Source organism: Brachyistius frenatus, unplaced genomic scaffold, assembly GCF_029030835.1.
Source record: "Brachyistius frenatus isolate BFR_SWC_R1_liver_20210118 unplaced genomic scaffold, ASM2903083v1 Contig_15, whole genome shotgun sequence".
In the NCBI taxonomy this organism is placed as follows: domain Eukaryota; kingdom Metazoa; phylum Chordata; class Actinopteri; family Embiotocidae; genus Brachyistius; species Brachyistius frenatus.
Genome location: NW_027210614.1, coordinates 5817501 through 5833485, shown reverse-complemented (window position 1 = coordinate 5833485; position 15985 = coordinate 5817501). Strand labels below are relative to the sequence as shown.

The window sequence follows — 15985 nt, the reverse complement described above, 5'->3', positions numbered from 1 at the left end:
AAGGTGCATCAGCCAGCAGTGAGGGGAGAGGGGGAAAAGGGGGGGGTAGAGTGGGAAGATCAGGCGAGGAGGCTGAGGAGACAAGTGTCAACAGCAGCTTGTGGCAGGTCAAAATGTGCAATTGCAAAATGTGTTTACATTGGGTCAGACGTTGCTTTCACATGATTATTGAATATATTTGGGCACTGTAGGGGGTATATTAAGTGTGTTTTAAGTCATGAGCTATGGCATTCACTTTCTTTTTTTGACCCACAGTTGGAGCCACTTGACATAATCATATAGTGAAAGTAGAGAACTGGCTAAATTTCTAACAAACATCATTTTTATTTGTATTAGGAATATTTACATAATAATAAATGTAAGTAGAATTTTCCTGTTTTTAAGCCCAATTGTATGATGACTGTTTAGGATGGATTTCCTCCATTTTTACAGCTGTGCATGATTGTACATACTGTGGCTCTGCTTCTCTCCTCTCCCTGTGATGGATAGGTGTAAATCATCACAATCCTGTAGTGACAGCCCAATTTCCCCAAATCTGATCTGCTTAAAGAATGCAGCTCTGACGCTCTACTCACTTATGTCTCCTCTCCTCTCCTCTCCTCTCCTCTCCTCTCCTCTCCTCTCCTCTCCTCTCCTCTCCTCTCCTCTCCTCTCCTCTCCTCTCCTCTTCTCTCCTCTCCTCGAGTACCATTTTACTTCACTCTGTTTCACCTCTTCTTTGCAGCATTGCACTCTTCTCCCGTTCCCTCCTTGCCTCTTTCTCTCCTCTGCCCCTCCCCTCCTCTCTTTCTCCCTCCCGTGTCACATTTGAAAGCCCTGTCATATTTACTAGAGTGAAAATCCTCTTTCACCATCTGCTTAATAAAATGTGCTTTTAATCCGATGGGGAATTTTTTTATTTTTTATTTTTTTTAAACACTTTTATATTATACTTCTCTGCAATTTCATTTGAAACTGCACCTTGACCAGGTCTCTGTCTGACTCTGTAAGAGAGAACGAGCAGCAGAGCCATACACATCACTGTGCACTTATGGTTGAGTGTGTGCATATGTGTGTTTGGGTGTGTGTTACAATGCGTGTGCGCCAGCGACAACGCCAAGTGTCAGTAAGTGTTTGGAAGGGCTGGTGCACACCTAATGCTAAGTGATAACAGTGCTAATCCACACACACACACACACGTAGAAAGAGAGAAGAACACTAACCTTGATCAATGACCTTCCTTCTATAAAGGAGCCGGCCTACAATTTACACCCCCTGTACCCCTGCACAAACAGTTCCCACCAATATCATGTGAAAAAGCAGTATCATCATGTATTGAGTTGCGTCATATTCAATGTGCATATTGTTTAAACAAATAAAATATGGATTTATGTGTTGCTGTGTAGATATTTATATGAAAAGAAGGATAATTAAGGAACCACATTCAGTATCTTCGAAACACAGGTTTAACCAATAAGAGGATGCATTCAGTGATGTCATTGATTTCCACTCGTCAGCCTATGCAGTTATAGGTCACTACTAGTACAATACATGGAAAGCAATTTAGTCTGCTCAAGTCCCAAAGTTCAATTACAAAAGAAATCTTGTTGGCAGTGATTTCTATATTTATTTATTAAGCAAATAGATATTTTAACGTACAGTAGTTACCAGATGGTTTGTGTTAACTGATATGTTGAAGCTGTTTTAGAGATTTGAAGCACTGTTCTTACAGTAGACAAGGACCCTTACAAATACGATGACACACAGCAGATAAAGAAAGAGAGGTAAGGGAAGAGAGAGACATGGTGACAAAGATAGTGCCTGGCAGCAACGCACTTATCAGCTACGGCTCCGCAAGAAAATGACCTAAATCATCAAGATTCCCATCTGACACACACACACACGCACGCACGCACGCACGCACGCACACACACACACACACACACACACACACACACACACACACACACACACACACACACAGAGGGTTAACAGTGCACTGCCTTACATTTCTGCTCCAAACATGTTCACCCTCTTCATATCTTTTCACTTAAACAAACACACCAACACAGCCGGACTCTCAAATCTGAATCAAGCTTTGTACCAACCATGTAAGACTTTAAGAGAAAAATAAAATCCCCCAAAATGTGTGATTTAAAGAAGAAAATTGACCAAAAAAAAAGAAAAGAGGAGGCACTTGAAGCTGTTGTAATGTGACACATGAAATGAATACACATGAAAACTATTGATATCACCAGACTCAACATGATGTTCCTGAATAGTTTGCAGTTTGAAAAGCACATAATTCTTAATCAATAAAGTTTGTCTGAGATTGCCCTGCATGTGCTGCCTCCCACTGTTTATCCGTTCACATCTAGAGAGTGTGCGTGCGTGTGAGAGAACTGAATGTGGACAGTGTTTGTTACATTAAGAGTCATACCTGGAAGGAGTGACTGTCTAAACTGTCACAGTTACAGACTGGAATATAGACACACACACTCACATTTCCTTTCCTCTGCCAGTCTTTACAGCCCAACAGCCCATTGGGCAGAATGTGTTTTAGCCATTATCACATTGATTGTATGTAATCAGGGGTTTATTCTGCAGCCAATGAAGTGAATTACAGGTTTCCTGCCCGACTAACACTGTAACAATTGATCTGCTCCCTGGTGTGTGTGTGTGTGTGTGTGTGTGTGTGTGTGTGTGTGTGTGTGTGTGTGTGTGTGTGTGTGTGTGTGTGTGTGTGTGTGTGTGTGTGTGTGTGTGTGTGCGTGCGTGCGTGCGTGCGTGCGTGCGTGCGTGCGTGCGTGCGGGACGCAATGATAGAGGGTGTTTGTGTTTGAGAAGTAGAAACGACAACAGAGAGAGAGATTGAGACCCAAAGAGAGGGCGAGAGATCCCAGTAGGAGGGAGAGTGGTTTGGATTGACTGTCGCTGTTGGAGTTTTTATTTTTTATTTTATTCATTTTTGTTCCCGAAAACAACTATAATCATCGACACTGATGCTCTGGAGTTAAACTCGAGAGTCACACACACGGAAACACACTGGCTCCATGTCTCTGTCTTTTAAAGTCATGTCACGCAATGCGAGTGTAAAAACACAGGTTACCAAAAGTACCACAAAAAATGACAGATTTGGTTGTGTGTGTTAGATTCAGGTTTCAATAAAACAGAACGTGTGTTCTTTCAGTGGTAACATCCTCCTTTTGAATGGATGCGTGCAGCTAGCAAGTCACGCTTACACATTGTTTTGTGTACATTCACTTCTGTATCTAACTAACAAGCTGACAAGCAGTTTAGCAGTTAGGTGAGTTTTTGAAATATAGAGAAATAAAGCAAAGACAGAAAAACAAACAGAGGAGTGTGAGGGCTGAAAAAGCAATTCAGTTTCTTGATGAAATCATTCTATTCATTTGACTATGGAAATGTAAATGCATTTTGTTCCAATTCCCCTCCTTACTCCATTCTTTAAATCAGTGTATTTTCTTTTATGTCTCCCATCCTTCCTTCACTTTCTCTCCCTCCCAAAGCATTCCCGGTATCATCTAGATAGAATTGTGTAAGGTTTTCTCCCCCTCTCTTTTTTTTTTTTTTTTTTTTTTTTCTTTTTTTTGCTTATTGGACTGTGTTCTTATCAGCATTGAGAGCACAATGCTTGGTGTGATGGAAAGGTATTAGCCAACCCGTGGTAGCTACATTGTCAGCACTTCTTCCTTCTCTGTCTCTGTTGCTACCACTTCTCCTTCCGCTCTGTTTTTTCTTCTCTCCTCTTGTCCCTCTCATTTTTAGTGCTTTTACTCTGTTCGAATTTGCTTTTAAAAAATATTATCAGGGCAGTAAGAGGCATCATTTCTTTACAGACAGTGATGTTTATCAAGGTGTAGTCAAATGCAGTTTGTCTGTTCTTATTAGAAAGACAACAACAAAAATAATCCACAAAGCAGATTTCCCTTTTAAAATAAAATGTAAGCGCTAAATGTTCATATCTTAACTGCACATTTATTTTGTATGTTTATATATATATATTTGTTTTGGTTGTTTGACCATTTGTATTTGTTATGGTAACAATTTGTCAGGGACTTGGCAACATCTATGAAAGAGTATGGCAGGGCAAACAACATGAGAATTCAGACAGGCAGACAGGTTATGAACAGAAAGAGTCAGCTGATTTGAAAGTAGCAGGAGTATGTTAAAAAGACAGGAAAGACTCTCCTCTCTTCCCTTCCCCAGAGGAGGTGGGTGAAAACAGTTTGGACTTGTTTGAGGATGAGTTTGTGTTTGTGGCTGTCATCTAGTGAGGCAGTTGTACAAAGATTGTATATAATAAAAGAGTACGAGTACACACAGAAACAGAGTGAGGGAGCAAACAGCACAGAGACACAGAGTGAGGCAGAGAGTAGTTGCTCTAATACGATGATTGTATGTTTGTCCCTGCCAGTTGTTGGGCCACTGCATCAGCCCACCGCTCTAATGACAGCTTGTCATACTAAAGAGGCACACCTTCCCTCAAAACACACAGACAAAAGGCTACTTTCTTTTTTCTTTTCTTTCTGTTGCTCTCGTTTTCCATTCCCTCACATATTAAGTCTCTTTTCTGGTTCTCCATGTTTTCCTTCAAGTGAGAAATGAAAAAAAAGTGTGCAATGAAGAGAAAGAGAAAATGACAGGGATTGACGAGGAAATGGAGACAAGGAAGTGTGGTAATCTTCCATGTGTGTGTGTGTGTGTGTGTGTGTGTGTGTGTGTGTGTGTGTGTGTGTGTGTGTGTGTGTGTGTGTGTGTGTGTGTGTGTGCGTGCGTGCGTGCGTGCGTGTGCGTGTTGAATATTTGATTTCTGCAGGAACTAAATAGCTGCTTTTGCTTTTTTAAAGTTGGTGTCATGAACACTGAATGTATTTAGTCGATTTTACCATAGGCACTAATCCTATAATATAAACCTAAATGAGTCAACTGTCATTCTTTACTCCAAAAGATTTCTTCTGATTTGCTACGGATTTATTATTTATTATTTTGAAGAGTTGGAAAAAAAGTTTACCACTGCAGAAAAAAATATATTTTGGATGAATTATCCCCGAGTGAGCCTATCTAAGCTTTTGTTTGATGTTGTACGTGTCAAACCAAATTTTATTCACTATCCTCAGGAAGTGGTCAAGTTTCTGTCTTGAATACACAACCTATCTAACGAGGAAGCAAAAAAATACCCTCTTTATGGTTTAAATCAAGTTTAACTTTTGTTGAGTGTGAGGATTTTAGACAATTTAAGTACAAAGAAGTATCATACCATCTTTGTTGTACATAATTTATGCCATTCAAAATCAGCTTTTTTCAAATTGCTTGACTTTTTACTAGTGTTCCACTGAAGTGCATCAAAATGTAGATGATGACAAAGAAAATGAAATTCAAAATCCTTTTCTGTAACAGAATTAAGCAAAACAGCTAATACTAAAATCTGATTCTTGCTCTTTGTGTTTTTCTGTAATCTTCTTTGTGTGTTACTGTAATCATCTCATAACACACTGCTCCCTTGTAAAATTACAAAAAAGAAGAAGAAACACATTCAAGCCTTTTCGACTTCATATGAATTTCTTTAAACACCTTAAAACATAAAGAATTGACAAAAAAAACTAGACCCACACCCTTCCTTCTCTCTTCACACTCATCTGAAGAGCAGACAGGCACAATAAGACTGCTCTTTCAGCACTGAGCCGTCGCTACATAGCACCATAATTATACTGATAACATACATACATAAATGCATTCAACCTCTCGCTCGGCGCAGCGCACTGGCTGTGATTTCTTAATCTTCTTTCCTCTACTCCTCTCCTCTGCACGCATGTCTTCTTTTTTTATTCTTTTTATTCCTCCCCCTTCGACTGCCATTATTTTTCATTTATAAGCGGAGAGAGAGAGAGAGAGAGAGCTCTGAGAAAAGATGGGAGAGAGAGGGAGAAAAAAGACACGATGGAGAGAAGGAGAGGGAGAAAGGACTGGGATGGAGAATGGAAAGATAGATAGATGAGAATTTGAGAGAGAAGGAAAAAAAGCGCCTGAGATCTTTTGGCACTTAAACTCTTTCACTTAATGGTACTCAGAGGGATTGACGGTCGAAAGGAGGGGGCACAAAGGAGCATAAAGAGTGAAAAAGGAGAGATTAAATCATCACCATCACATCATCTGCTTAAATGGGTCTACTCTCTTTTTCTGTCACCGCTGTGTTTTCTCTCTCTCTGCTCGTACACGGACATCCCCGTGTGATCTCGTTCCTTCCAATCACTCTTTCCCACATTTATATTTATTTATTTCTGTCGTGTTCTATCACTTTATATGTTTCTTTCTCTCCTTTTGTATCCCTCCATCGACTCTCTCTGTCCCTTTTTTAGCTCCTTTCCTCTTTTCTTGATTTGTGTCTGGACCCTCTCGTTCCAAACTAAAGGCCCACCTTATCATCAGATAAATGGATTTATAGACATTGGTGAATACCACAAAGCCGCGATTAATGGAGTCACTGAATTAGAAGAACCTGCGTGGGGGGTGGAGGGAATAAAATATATGATGAAAAGGGTGAAAAAGGCCAAAGTATTCTACATCATAAATGTCACAAGACTTTATGAAAGGGAAAAATGGACTCAAGAAAAAGCAGATCATTTTTGGGGGAAAGGAGTGCTTTTACATCGCATGTTTGGCAAAGAGAAGAGGACAGCTTTGTCTCATCTTTGTGCACATCAAACACATTAAAGCTCCGCAGCACATTCAAAACAAAACAATCCCATCCAAAACTACTGTCTGTCAGTCGCTGCAGCTCCTGCAACTCCTCTTTCACCCATTCTGTCTGTCTTTTGCTTTAGCTGTCTGCCCATCCGTTTTCCAGTCGGTATCCATTCTTCATTCCCCCACCCGAACAGCTCTCCATTCTCCGTCAGGGCGCTGTCTGTGTTTTATGGGTCCCTGTAGAACAGGGATCTTTTACAGGCCGACTGGACTTTAGAAGCCCCTCGTTTAGCAGCATCCTGCCTTAATTAAAAACCCCTTTTGTGCTTTCTGCCTTTAACAATGAAAAGGGAGAGAAGGGAGTGAGGGAGGGAGGGAGGGCAGGGTTAGAGGGACAGAGAGTGGTAATGTGTAGTGGAAGAGAAAAGAGAGAGTGGGCAGAGAAAGAGGAAGAGAGAGAGATGGCAGTGAATAGGAAGTGATAGGGAGACAGGCAGATAGATAGTAAGGTAGACAAAGGGAAGGATGGAGCGATATGGACAGAGAGAAGATAGCTGTTAATTACAACTGCCATTAACAAGACACCAGCCACCCTCCGTAGGGAGAGGAAGAAGGAAAAGCAGGAGAGGTGAGAGGGAGAAATGAGGGGAAGCAGACTATAGGAAGGGAGACGCAGAACGAGAGGTGAGGAGAGGACTACAGTGATACTCTGCACTGATTAGAGAGTTGGTTTTATATATATATATACAGTATATACACATTGTTTTGTATTGTACAGCTATAACTAAATTCTCAGACTGTATCTGTCAGTGTGCTTGAATATGAGCATGTATGAAACTGTGGTTCTCTGTGTATGGGCTGTCTTTGGGATGATTGAGCAGCAGAGGGGCCGCTTACTGATTACCTTCATGTAGAACAAGCTGCTATTGACTGGAGAGTGACGGATGACCTCGGCCCCGAGCATGGGAATGTGTTTGTGTGACCGTGGCACTATGGATGCCTCCCTGCTACCCTCTTACACGCTGTTTCCCTCATGAAACACATTCTCTTTTTTGGATTTAAGTTTCTCTCTTAGCACATCTGTCTCAATCGCTCCTCTTAATGTGTGCGTGATGTTTAGAAGACTCACCGAGCTTCAACAAAATGAATCGTGTAGAAAGGAACAGTGAGGTAATATTATATTAGAACAAAGATTGCTATAGAAATTAATTTCTGTTATTAAACATTATTTTATGCATCACCTCTGAAGAAATTTGCAGCAACTTCCACAGTTTTTCAAAAAAAGTTCAAATAGATTTGCGGCAGCTCATTCTTCAGAAAAAACAATGGCAAAAAACCCCAGCAAAAATATATATTTTTTAAACCGGCACAGCTGGTATTAATGTGTTAAGACATTCCACCGTAGGAGATCAACATTAGCTTTTTTCTTTTAAACGAACACAGAGGCTTGAACGTGATGTATCGTAGTGCACAACAGGCAGTCATTATATAGGCAGCTGGATAGATAGGCAGACAGCCGATCTGACAAAGGAGTTAAGATTGGGAATATTTTGGGTTCACACCTGAGGATACAGGTAAGCCGACCAACACAGACAAAGCTGTGTACTCTGTCTGCTCTGTAAAAGTTGTAGCGATGGCCTGCAAATCCCTCTACATGTGTGCTTCACATGCAGCATCTGAATAATTATTTTCCACAGCGGAAGGTCGTGACCTCACGATAACTGAAATTCATAATGTGATTGGTCGATGCCTTTTTTTGCACTGCACACACCATTCACGTTGTGTGTACGTACTCATGACTTGTGTTTGAATTAATCACACAAAAAAAGCCACTGGTATGTAAAGGCTTTTACGTTGCATTTCCTTTTGTTTCTTCTGGTGGTCTGTTTTCTTGATAAATATATATCATATTTATATTTTCTTGTAATGTTTTTCTTCTTCTTCTTCTTCTTCTTCTGCTTGTCCCTGTCTCACTCCCTCAGGCTTCTCTGCAGAATGTCCAGTAAGGAGCGCCACCTTGAGTCCAATTGTCCGACCTCTTATATAAAGACTGAGCCGTCTAGTCCTGCCTCCCTGACTGACAGTCTAAACCATCACTCCCCTGGTGGCTCCAGTGACGCCTCAGGCTCATATTCGTCCACGATGAACGGCCACCCCAACGGCTTAGACTCCCCAAGCCTTTATGGCTCCAACGCGGGGCCCCTCGGGCCTGCTGGTGGCCCTGGATCGAAGCGTTACGAGGACTGTTCGTCAACGATTGGCGAAGATTCGCAGATTAAGTGCGAGTACATGTTGAATTCAATGCCCAAGAGGTTGTGTCTGGTGTGCGGGGACATTGCGTCAGGGTACCACTATGGAGTGGCATCCTGTGAGGCCTGCAAGGCCTTCTTCAAACGCACCATACAAGGTTGGCTTCCATTTTATTTTACTTTCTCTACATTTCTATGTCTTTGTTTTGTCTCTTGCTGTGTATGACATGCTCCTTCTATTTTGTCTCTTTCTGTTTTCCCTTGAAATGTTTTTAGTATCTCTGTTTCACCCCAGCCTCTTTATCAACACTAGTGTAATATAAATGTCAGTGAATTTTTATATTTATATTTTTTTTTAAACTAAAGTGTCAACACACTAGCAACAGTTTTTGCTACTATTTTAATTTAATTTCTTCCAAACTTGCTTTCATGAATCTATGAAGATACATTAAAATTATCCTAAAGACATCACAAGAACACAATATAGGGTTGGCAGCAGGGTCAGAGGTTAAAGGCAAGCATAATCCTCTGCTTATTGAACTAAATGAGCTCCTTAAAAAAACACAACCTTTCAAAGAGATCCTACACTTACAATCTAAATGTGAAATACATATTTATACATTATTTGAGAAGAAAGGCACAGACCCGTGGAAGTGCACTTTCTTACACATTCACACCTGAGTTAAATCCAGGACATATGATGAACGCCCCAGGCCAGATGTAAACCCAGATTTTTAAAAGGTACACGTCTCCTACCTTTGTCTGCTAAGTGAGCCACCAGGACACCCACATAGTCTATTTTTTCCCTCTCCTTCCCCATTGGTCTTTCCAGCACGCATGCACATACACACACTCCCACATAGACATCCAGTCAAGTAGACACATACTCCCATATAGACATCCAGTTAAGTACACACACACACACACACACACACACACACACACACACACACACACACACACACACACACACACACATATTCGCACCAACTCCTAGACACCCTCCCCCCCACTTTGACCCTCAACCTTGACCTCTTGTTCATCAACAGCAAAGAATAATTTCGTGTTAGTGTTTGCATTTCCAAATCTAGCTGCTTTTGCTTCACAAGAAGAGCGTTAGCTGTAAGCCTGTTGTCTAGTAGATAACGAAGGGTCAGAAAAACGCATGGGGTTATATCTAGGGGTCAAGAGTTCAGGTTAGGGGTTAAAGGAGAGATGGGATTCAGCAATAATCCACATGATGAAAAGCGACCCAAGAATCAGGCTCAGTAATCCTTTGCTCATCTCTTGTTAGGGCCAGAAGTAGTTCAGGTGGTGTACAGGTATTTGAACTATGCTCTACAGATTTTGTTGGTATTCAATTAATTCTCGACTCTTTACATGATCGCCATTATATCCTTCGTTTACCCTTGTAGACACAGTAAAGGTCAGTCTGACAACCAATCTACCATAAAAGAAGCCAGTTAGTCAGTCATGTATTCACTAATCCATAAAAATGAACAATTGACTTTCAAAACGTTGTTAAAACTGAAGCATTTGTAGTTTTACAAATGTAGCACAAAATATACAACTCATTGATGAGTACAACGGGTTTTATGATGCTATTCACATTTCAATCCACTGTAAGATGTCACTTGACCTCTATACCAAAATATCATTAAAGATCCAAAAATGAAGACTAAAGCTGGTGATACTTCATAGTTCTAGACAAGCAATTCATTCCCATGAAAGCACCAAAACCAGCAATGTGCTAATCTATCCGTCAATACTTTCTAGCCACAACAACATCTATCTTCAAAAACAGGTAACAAATATGTTTCTTTAAATAATAATGTAATATATACATAATAAATATTTTTTCAAATGTAAGTGGTGTAGGTTTTTGAGAAGCAGGTCTATAAAGCAATATTAGGTATGGGTAATTAAAGAAAATTCATAATATTTTATAATAAGACCACCATGATACTTTCGACCTTTAGTCTTTAGCAAGTGATAACCCTTTGAAGACTTTGTGTTTGATTCTTTTAAGATTTGCTCAAGTTTTTTTTAAATAACTAAAAGGGCCCATCAGTCAGCAGGACATCCCACTTGTCAGTCAGTCTGCCACTGCAATAACCAAGCCACCAGTCAGCAAGCAAGCCGTCATCGATCCATTGAGTCAGTCAGTCAGTCAGTCATATCAGACAGGATTCATCTATCTACCTTTCCATCCATCCACCTATCTGTCGCTGCTTTCTTTTTGCCTCTGATAAGCAGCTTTCCCTGTAAAGCCCCAGAGACAGAGAGAGACAGGAAGACGTGCGGGGGGGGGGGTGGAAGTCTTACATCCACTCGATGGTCACCACCACCTAGAGATGACCTGTATGTGTTTATTATGGGATGAGATCAAGACACGGTGGAATCCTGACAAACAGATTGGGCCACACACATGCAGAGATAAAGGCAGACACACAAACACAAACTCTTTGAAGCGCATTCAAACATAGACACCAGCGGACCTGAATAGACCATCACACACACATGACCTTGTAATCATTCTGTGTATAGGTTTAACCCCTAATTCATCTCTCATTGCTGCAGTGTCAAATAATACTGATTCTGACGTCTCATTTCATTTAGAAGGCTCGTTAAAGGTCACATAGGTCAGGACATAGTCACAGATTGAATGCAATATCCCAGAAAACAGATAGAATGCTGTGTTGACAGTGGAACCTCTTTTGAGTATGACCTTGAATAGATTTAAAGCAATACTCTGTCCCTCTCTCTCGCTCTCTCTCGTGTCTTCATTTCCATTCTATTTGTAATCCTCCCTTATCTTGCTTTGAATATGTTGCTCATGGGGAAGGTTGTGGGTCAAATTTGTCATGAAAGGTTTTGATGAAATACAAAACTTTGGTGAAACTCAAATGGAAATACTCCTCAATTTAAAAAGATATACTCATTCATTTCTGAATGGCTCAGTTGACTAAACTACAATAATTTTTTCAACATCTTGTTAAAATCAGAATTAAGATGAAACCTGTCCGTTTGTCCAGTGGTGTGGTTGGTGATTAACTGTTTAGTCCATAAATTCACACCTATATAACTCTCTAAGAATATCAACTGATGCATTGCCTTTTTAGAAACAGATTTCTGTTTCTTTTGTTAATGTTTTTGCTACATCACTACTGTTACTGTTTCTTTGGATGTAAACTGAGCAGTCTCAGGTCCACCACAACAAATGGGTTGCCACATTATCTTTGGCTACCGTGCACAGCAAACTCCTCCACAGACAGTGTGGATGTTTTCTGTCTGTGTGTGGGCTTGTGTTCATCCAAATGTAAATGAGTGGAAATGCATGTGCACGTCTGTGCACAGATTCCTGTTTATGCGTGGTTGTGTATTAGTGTGTGTGTCCTGGCAGGAAAGCAGGGCCAGCCTCAGATGGGCAGCGGCAGACATATTGGTATGTTTCAACCCATTAGCCAATAAAACCGCAGGTAATCACCAAAAAAAACACCTCCAGCTGGACAGGGAGGAGAGCATGGGGTGGGAGAGGAGAGGAGAGGAGAGGAGAGGAGAGGAGAGGAGAGGAGAGGAGAGGAGAGGAGAGGAGAGGAGAGGAGAGGAGAGGAGAGGAGAGGAGAGAGGACCAGATAAACAATAAGTTGAGACAAGGAGAGAGAAAGCAGGTAGAAGAGGGGCTGGGGTGGACTGGGCACATGGATGTAGGAAGGAATTAGTGGAATGTGTGCGCTGGCGTGTGTGTGTGTGTGTGTGTGTGTGTGTGTGTGTGTGTGTGTGTGTGTGTGTGTGTGTGTGTGTGTGTGTGTGTGTGTGTGTGTGTGTGTGTGTGTGTGTGTGTGATTGTGTGTGTGTGTCGCAGTTTGGAGGAAGTGGCTCCGGCAGCTGCTGCTTCTGTGGCGTCAGTCCAGCGACACCTGACAACCTGCATCTATCACTCCCTTATTGAGAGAGGGGGATAAAGGGGAGTGAGGAGGAGGGCAAAGTATGGGAGAGGGAGGTATAGGGCAATGAAATGGAAAGAAAGAGGTAACAAGAGTGCAAAATAAAGGTGGAGGAGAGCAGCAAAGAGGAAGATGAGAAAGGTGATAGTGATGTAGAGCAAGGGAATGACTGGAAGGTGCAGAGAAAATGATTGTGGGATCATCAAGGTAGACTCAAGAAAACGTAGGCAGTATGAACAGAGCTCTCTGCTTGTGCTGACTTCAAACAAATTCCTCATAGATTAAATAGTTTTGAATCCACAAATCCATATTGACATATACTGATGTAAAGTGGTGAGAAGAATCCCGATCTAAGAGCATGCCTGCAGCAGTTGCAGTGTGTTTGATTCAAATCTGGCTCGGGACCCTCGTCACTTTACTGAACATGTCCTGCCTTCTACCTCGGGCTCGCCACTTGAAACTATTTCATATAAAGCAAATGTATAAGACGAAAAAGCTCTATGATGCACAGCACAAAGAGGATGGCCGACCAAAACACACACTAACATTCATATTACACAGTCTGTGCAATAGTGGTCAATTGTCATGCAGCAGGTGGACATATGCACACATCTCAAAGGAGATTGCAGGGGATTTGAGGCCCTCATATATCCCCCCTCTTTCACACACACACACACACACACACACACACACACACACACACACACACACACACACACACACACACACACACACACACACACAAACCCACTCGTTATACACAGGAGCCTCCGAGAACGTCTGCGATCTAAGCTCACCCCAGTGCACAATAAGACACATACAGTAAAGACACAGGCCCAGAGAACGATGAGATTCTGGTGCAAACCCTTCTAATTCTAATTCCTATCCTACACCTCCACTCTGAAGCTGGATGTTTATGTCTGAGCATACAAAGAGTACACAGCAAGGTGACACATAGCTTCCATATTTCTATATCCCGCCTAGTGACATGTAGGCCTTTCCAGCACCTTGAATACGTGTGTATAAGTATGAAACATCAAGTACCTTTGCACAAACATGCTAATATTAAAGTCCACAGCACTTACAGTCAGTACTATTGAGTTGAGGTACTGTGAGTTGAAGTTTCACAAATGTTTTGGGTGTCAATTTAATCAATAAATATTACGCATTGTTATTGTTTCCTGTTGGCACTCACTTCCATACTTTCACAGTTCACAGGTTTTTTTCTCAGTGAGGGTTTAACATGTATAGCCTTATTGCTGTTATCCCTATAAGTGGCTCTTTACTGCAGTTATCCATTAAGCCTGGCTCGCCTGTTTCCCTGAAATAACAAAGCCTTTTACCGACTACCTATTAGCTCATGCAGATCCTTTATTATTAGCACATTTAGCCTTAGTGCTAGGTAAGTGTCCCTCTTAATTACTGAATTAATCTGCTCCTCCTGTAGCATGAGTATGTAAAGGTTGGGTGTAAGATAACTAGTCCCATTAGTACTGCGCATTAGACTGTAAGGGTTTCCTCAGCATTTAGCATGTTTCGCCTTTACTTTAACTAACAAGCCCAATTAATGGGTGTCTTGTTACCCATTAAGAAGTGTTTGTGTATTTAGCCTTTTCCCAAGCTAACTAGCCTCTTAATCAGCCCAGTAATGAGAAAACATCCTCTCCGCTGCAGCAGTCAATAGTAATCACTGTTTACTCTGTTTCAGTGGGAGATGTATTGGCTCGCTGCAGTACTGTAGTTGTCAGGTGGGCATGGGAGGAAGAGTAAAGGGGTGTTTTTTTTGTTTCATGTCCGAGCACCATTCTTACTACAGATAAATAAACCTTCCTGAACATAGAAACATGTTGAGCAATTCAGCTACAGTCCAAAATGTTTTGACAAATCCATAACAGTTTCTCTGCACTGGGTGTAAGCGTATTAGTAAGTGGAACAAATAAGCAAAAATGGAGGCGAGTGAAGCTGAAAAATGTGAATACTAATATGGGAAGATGACAGTCATTGTAGGGACAGTAAATGGTCAAATTTAGACATGTAGTAAAAAACAAAGGTTGAAAATAGCTGACAAAGGACAAGACAACATTGTAGGAAAAATAATAGTTTTTAATAAATTCAAGCAGAGCAAAATGCAAATGTTATTTATTATATTAAAGCAAATTTTGGAAGTAAATTACCCACAACAAAGAGAGAAGAAGTATTTGGATGCTCTTTAATTAAAGTTAAAAGTGGTTTAAGCCCTACTCTTCAGGTGTTGGTTTGTTGGCCTGGATTGTGAACTTAATAGACTTACATCAGATAATAATCTTAGCCTCAGCTCTGCATCCGAGTGTCACCGCTTGAACTGCAGCTTGTCACGCAACCTCAGCTCTTTCTCACACATCTACTCCTGTAACACAAGTGCATCACCTGAGTAGATGCACATAGACTTCATTGTCTGCTACAAGAAAGCAGATTGTCTGCTGATGGTGGGCCATTTAAAAGGCATTGGTTTTGGTGTTTTATGGTCATTATGCCAATAAAGACCCATTTATACATCAGAGCTCAACAACATATTCAAATGTTTCTGGTTCATTTGATTGTGTCTGTGTCTATCTACCACTATACATTGTCTCTCTGTGTCAATTGGTCAATCTGTATTAAAACATACTGTATTTATGTGTTTTTCCCCTTTGTTTAAGCGCAGCGGGACATGCCAAGTCCTGCTGTCTAACAAATTGTGTGCCTGTCTGTTTGTGTTGATGATGTATCTATCTGAAATGAAACTTTCTTTCTGTCTTCCTCCAACATGTCTACACACAGGCAACATTGAGTACAGCTGTCCAGCCACCAACGAGTGCGAGATCACCAAGAGGAGACGCAAGTCGTGCCAGGCCTGCCGCTTCATGAAGTGTCTGACTGTGGGCATGCTGAGGGAGGGTAAGGGAAAAGGTCTCTTCCTTATCTTTCTCTGTTAACTGTGCTACATGTGGCATTTTAAAGTCTATCAGACATACTGTATCTTACAGTAACTTTGAGGTAGTCTTGTATTCAACTTTAAAACAGACAAGGCCATTGTCAAGAAGATCTGCTGCTTCAATCAGCCTCAATGCAGCATTTTGTATC

General features: G+C 41.1%; 1 protein-coding gene across 5 annotated transcripts in view; it reads left to right on the top strand.

The window, feature by feature from the left end:
* esrrga (estrogen-related receptor gamma a) overlaps window positions 1–15985 on the top strand; it is a 146860-nt gene that overhangs the window by 89760 nt on the left and 41115 nt on the right. For all 5 annotated transcript variants that reach the window (XM_069693768.1, XM_069693766.1, XM_069693765.1 and 2 more), the window contains 2 exons: window positions 8670–9094; window positions 15683–15799. In XM_069693768.1, coding sequence (XP_069549869.1) covers window positions 8670–9094; window positions 15683–15799 — 542 coding nt within the window. The remainder of the gene's footprint in view (window positions 1–8669; window positions 9095–15682; window positions 15800–15985) is intronic.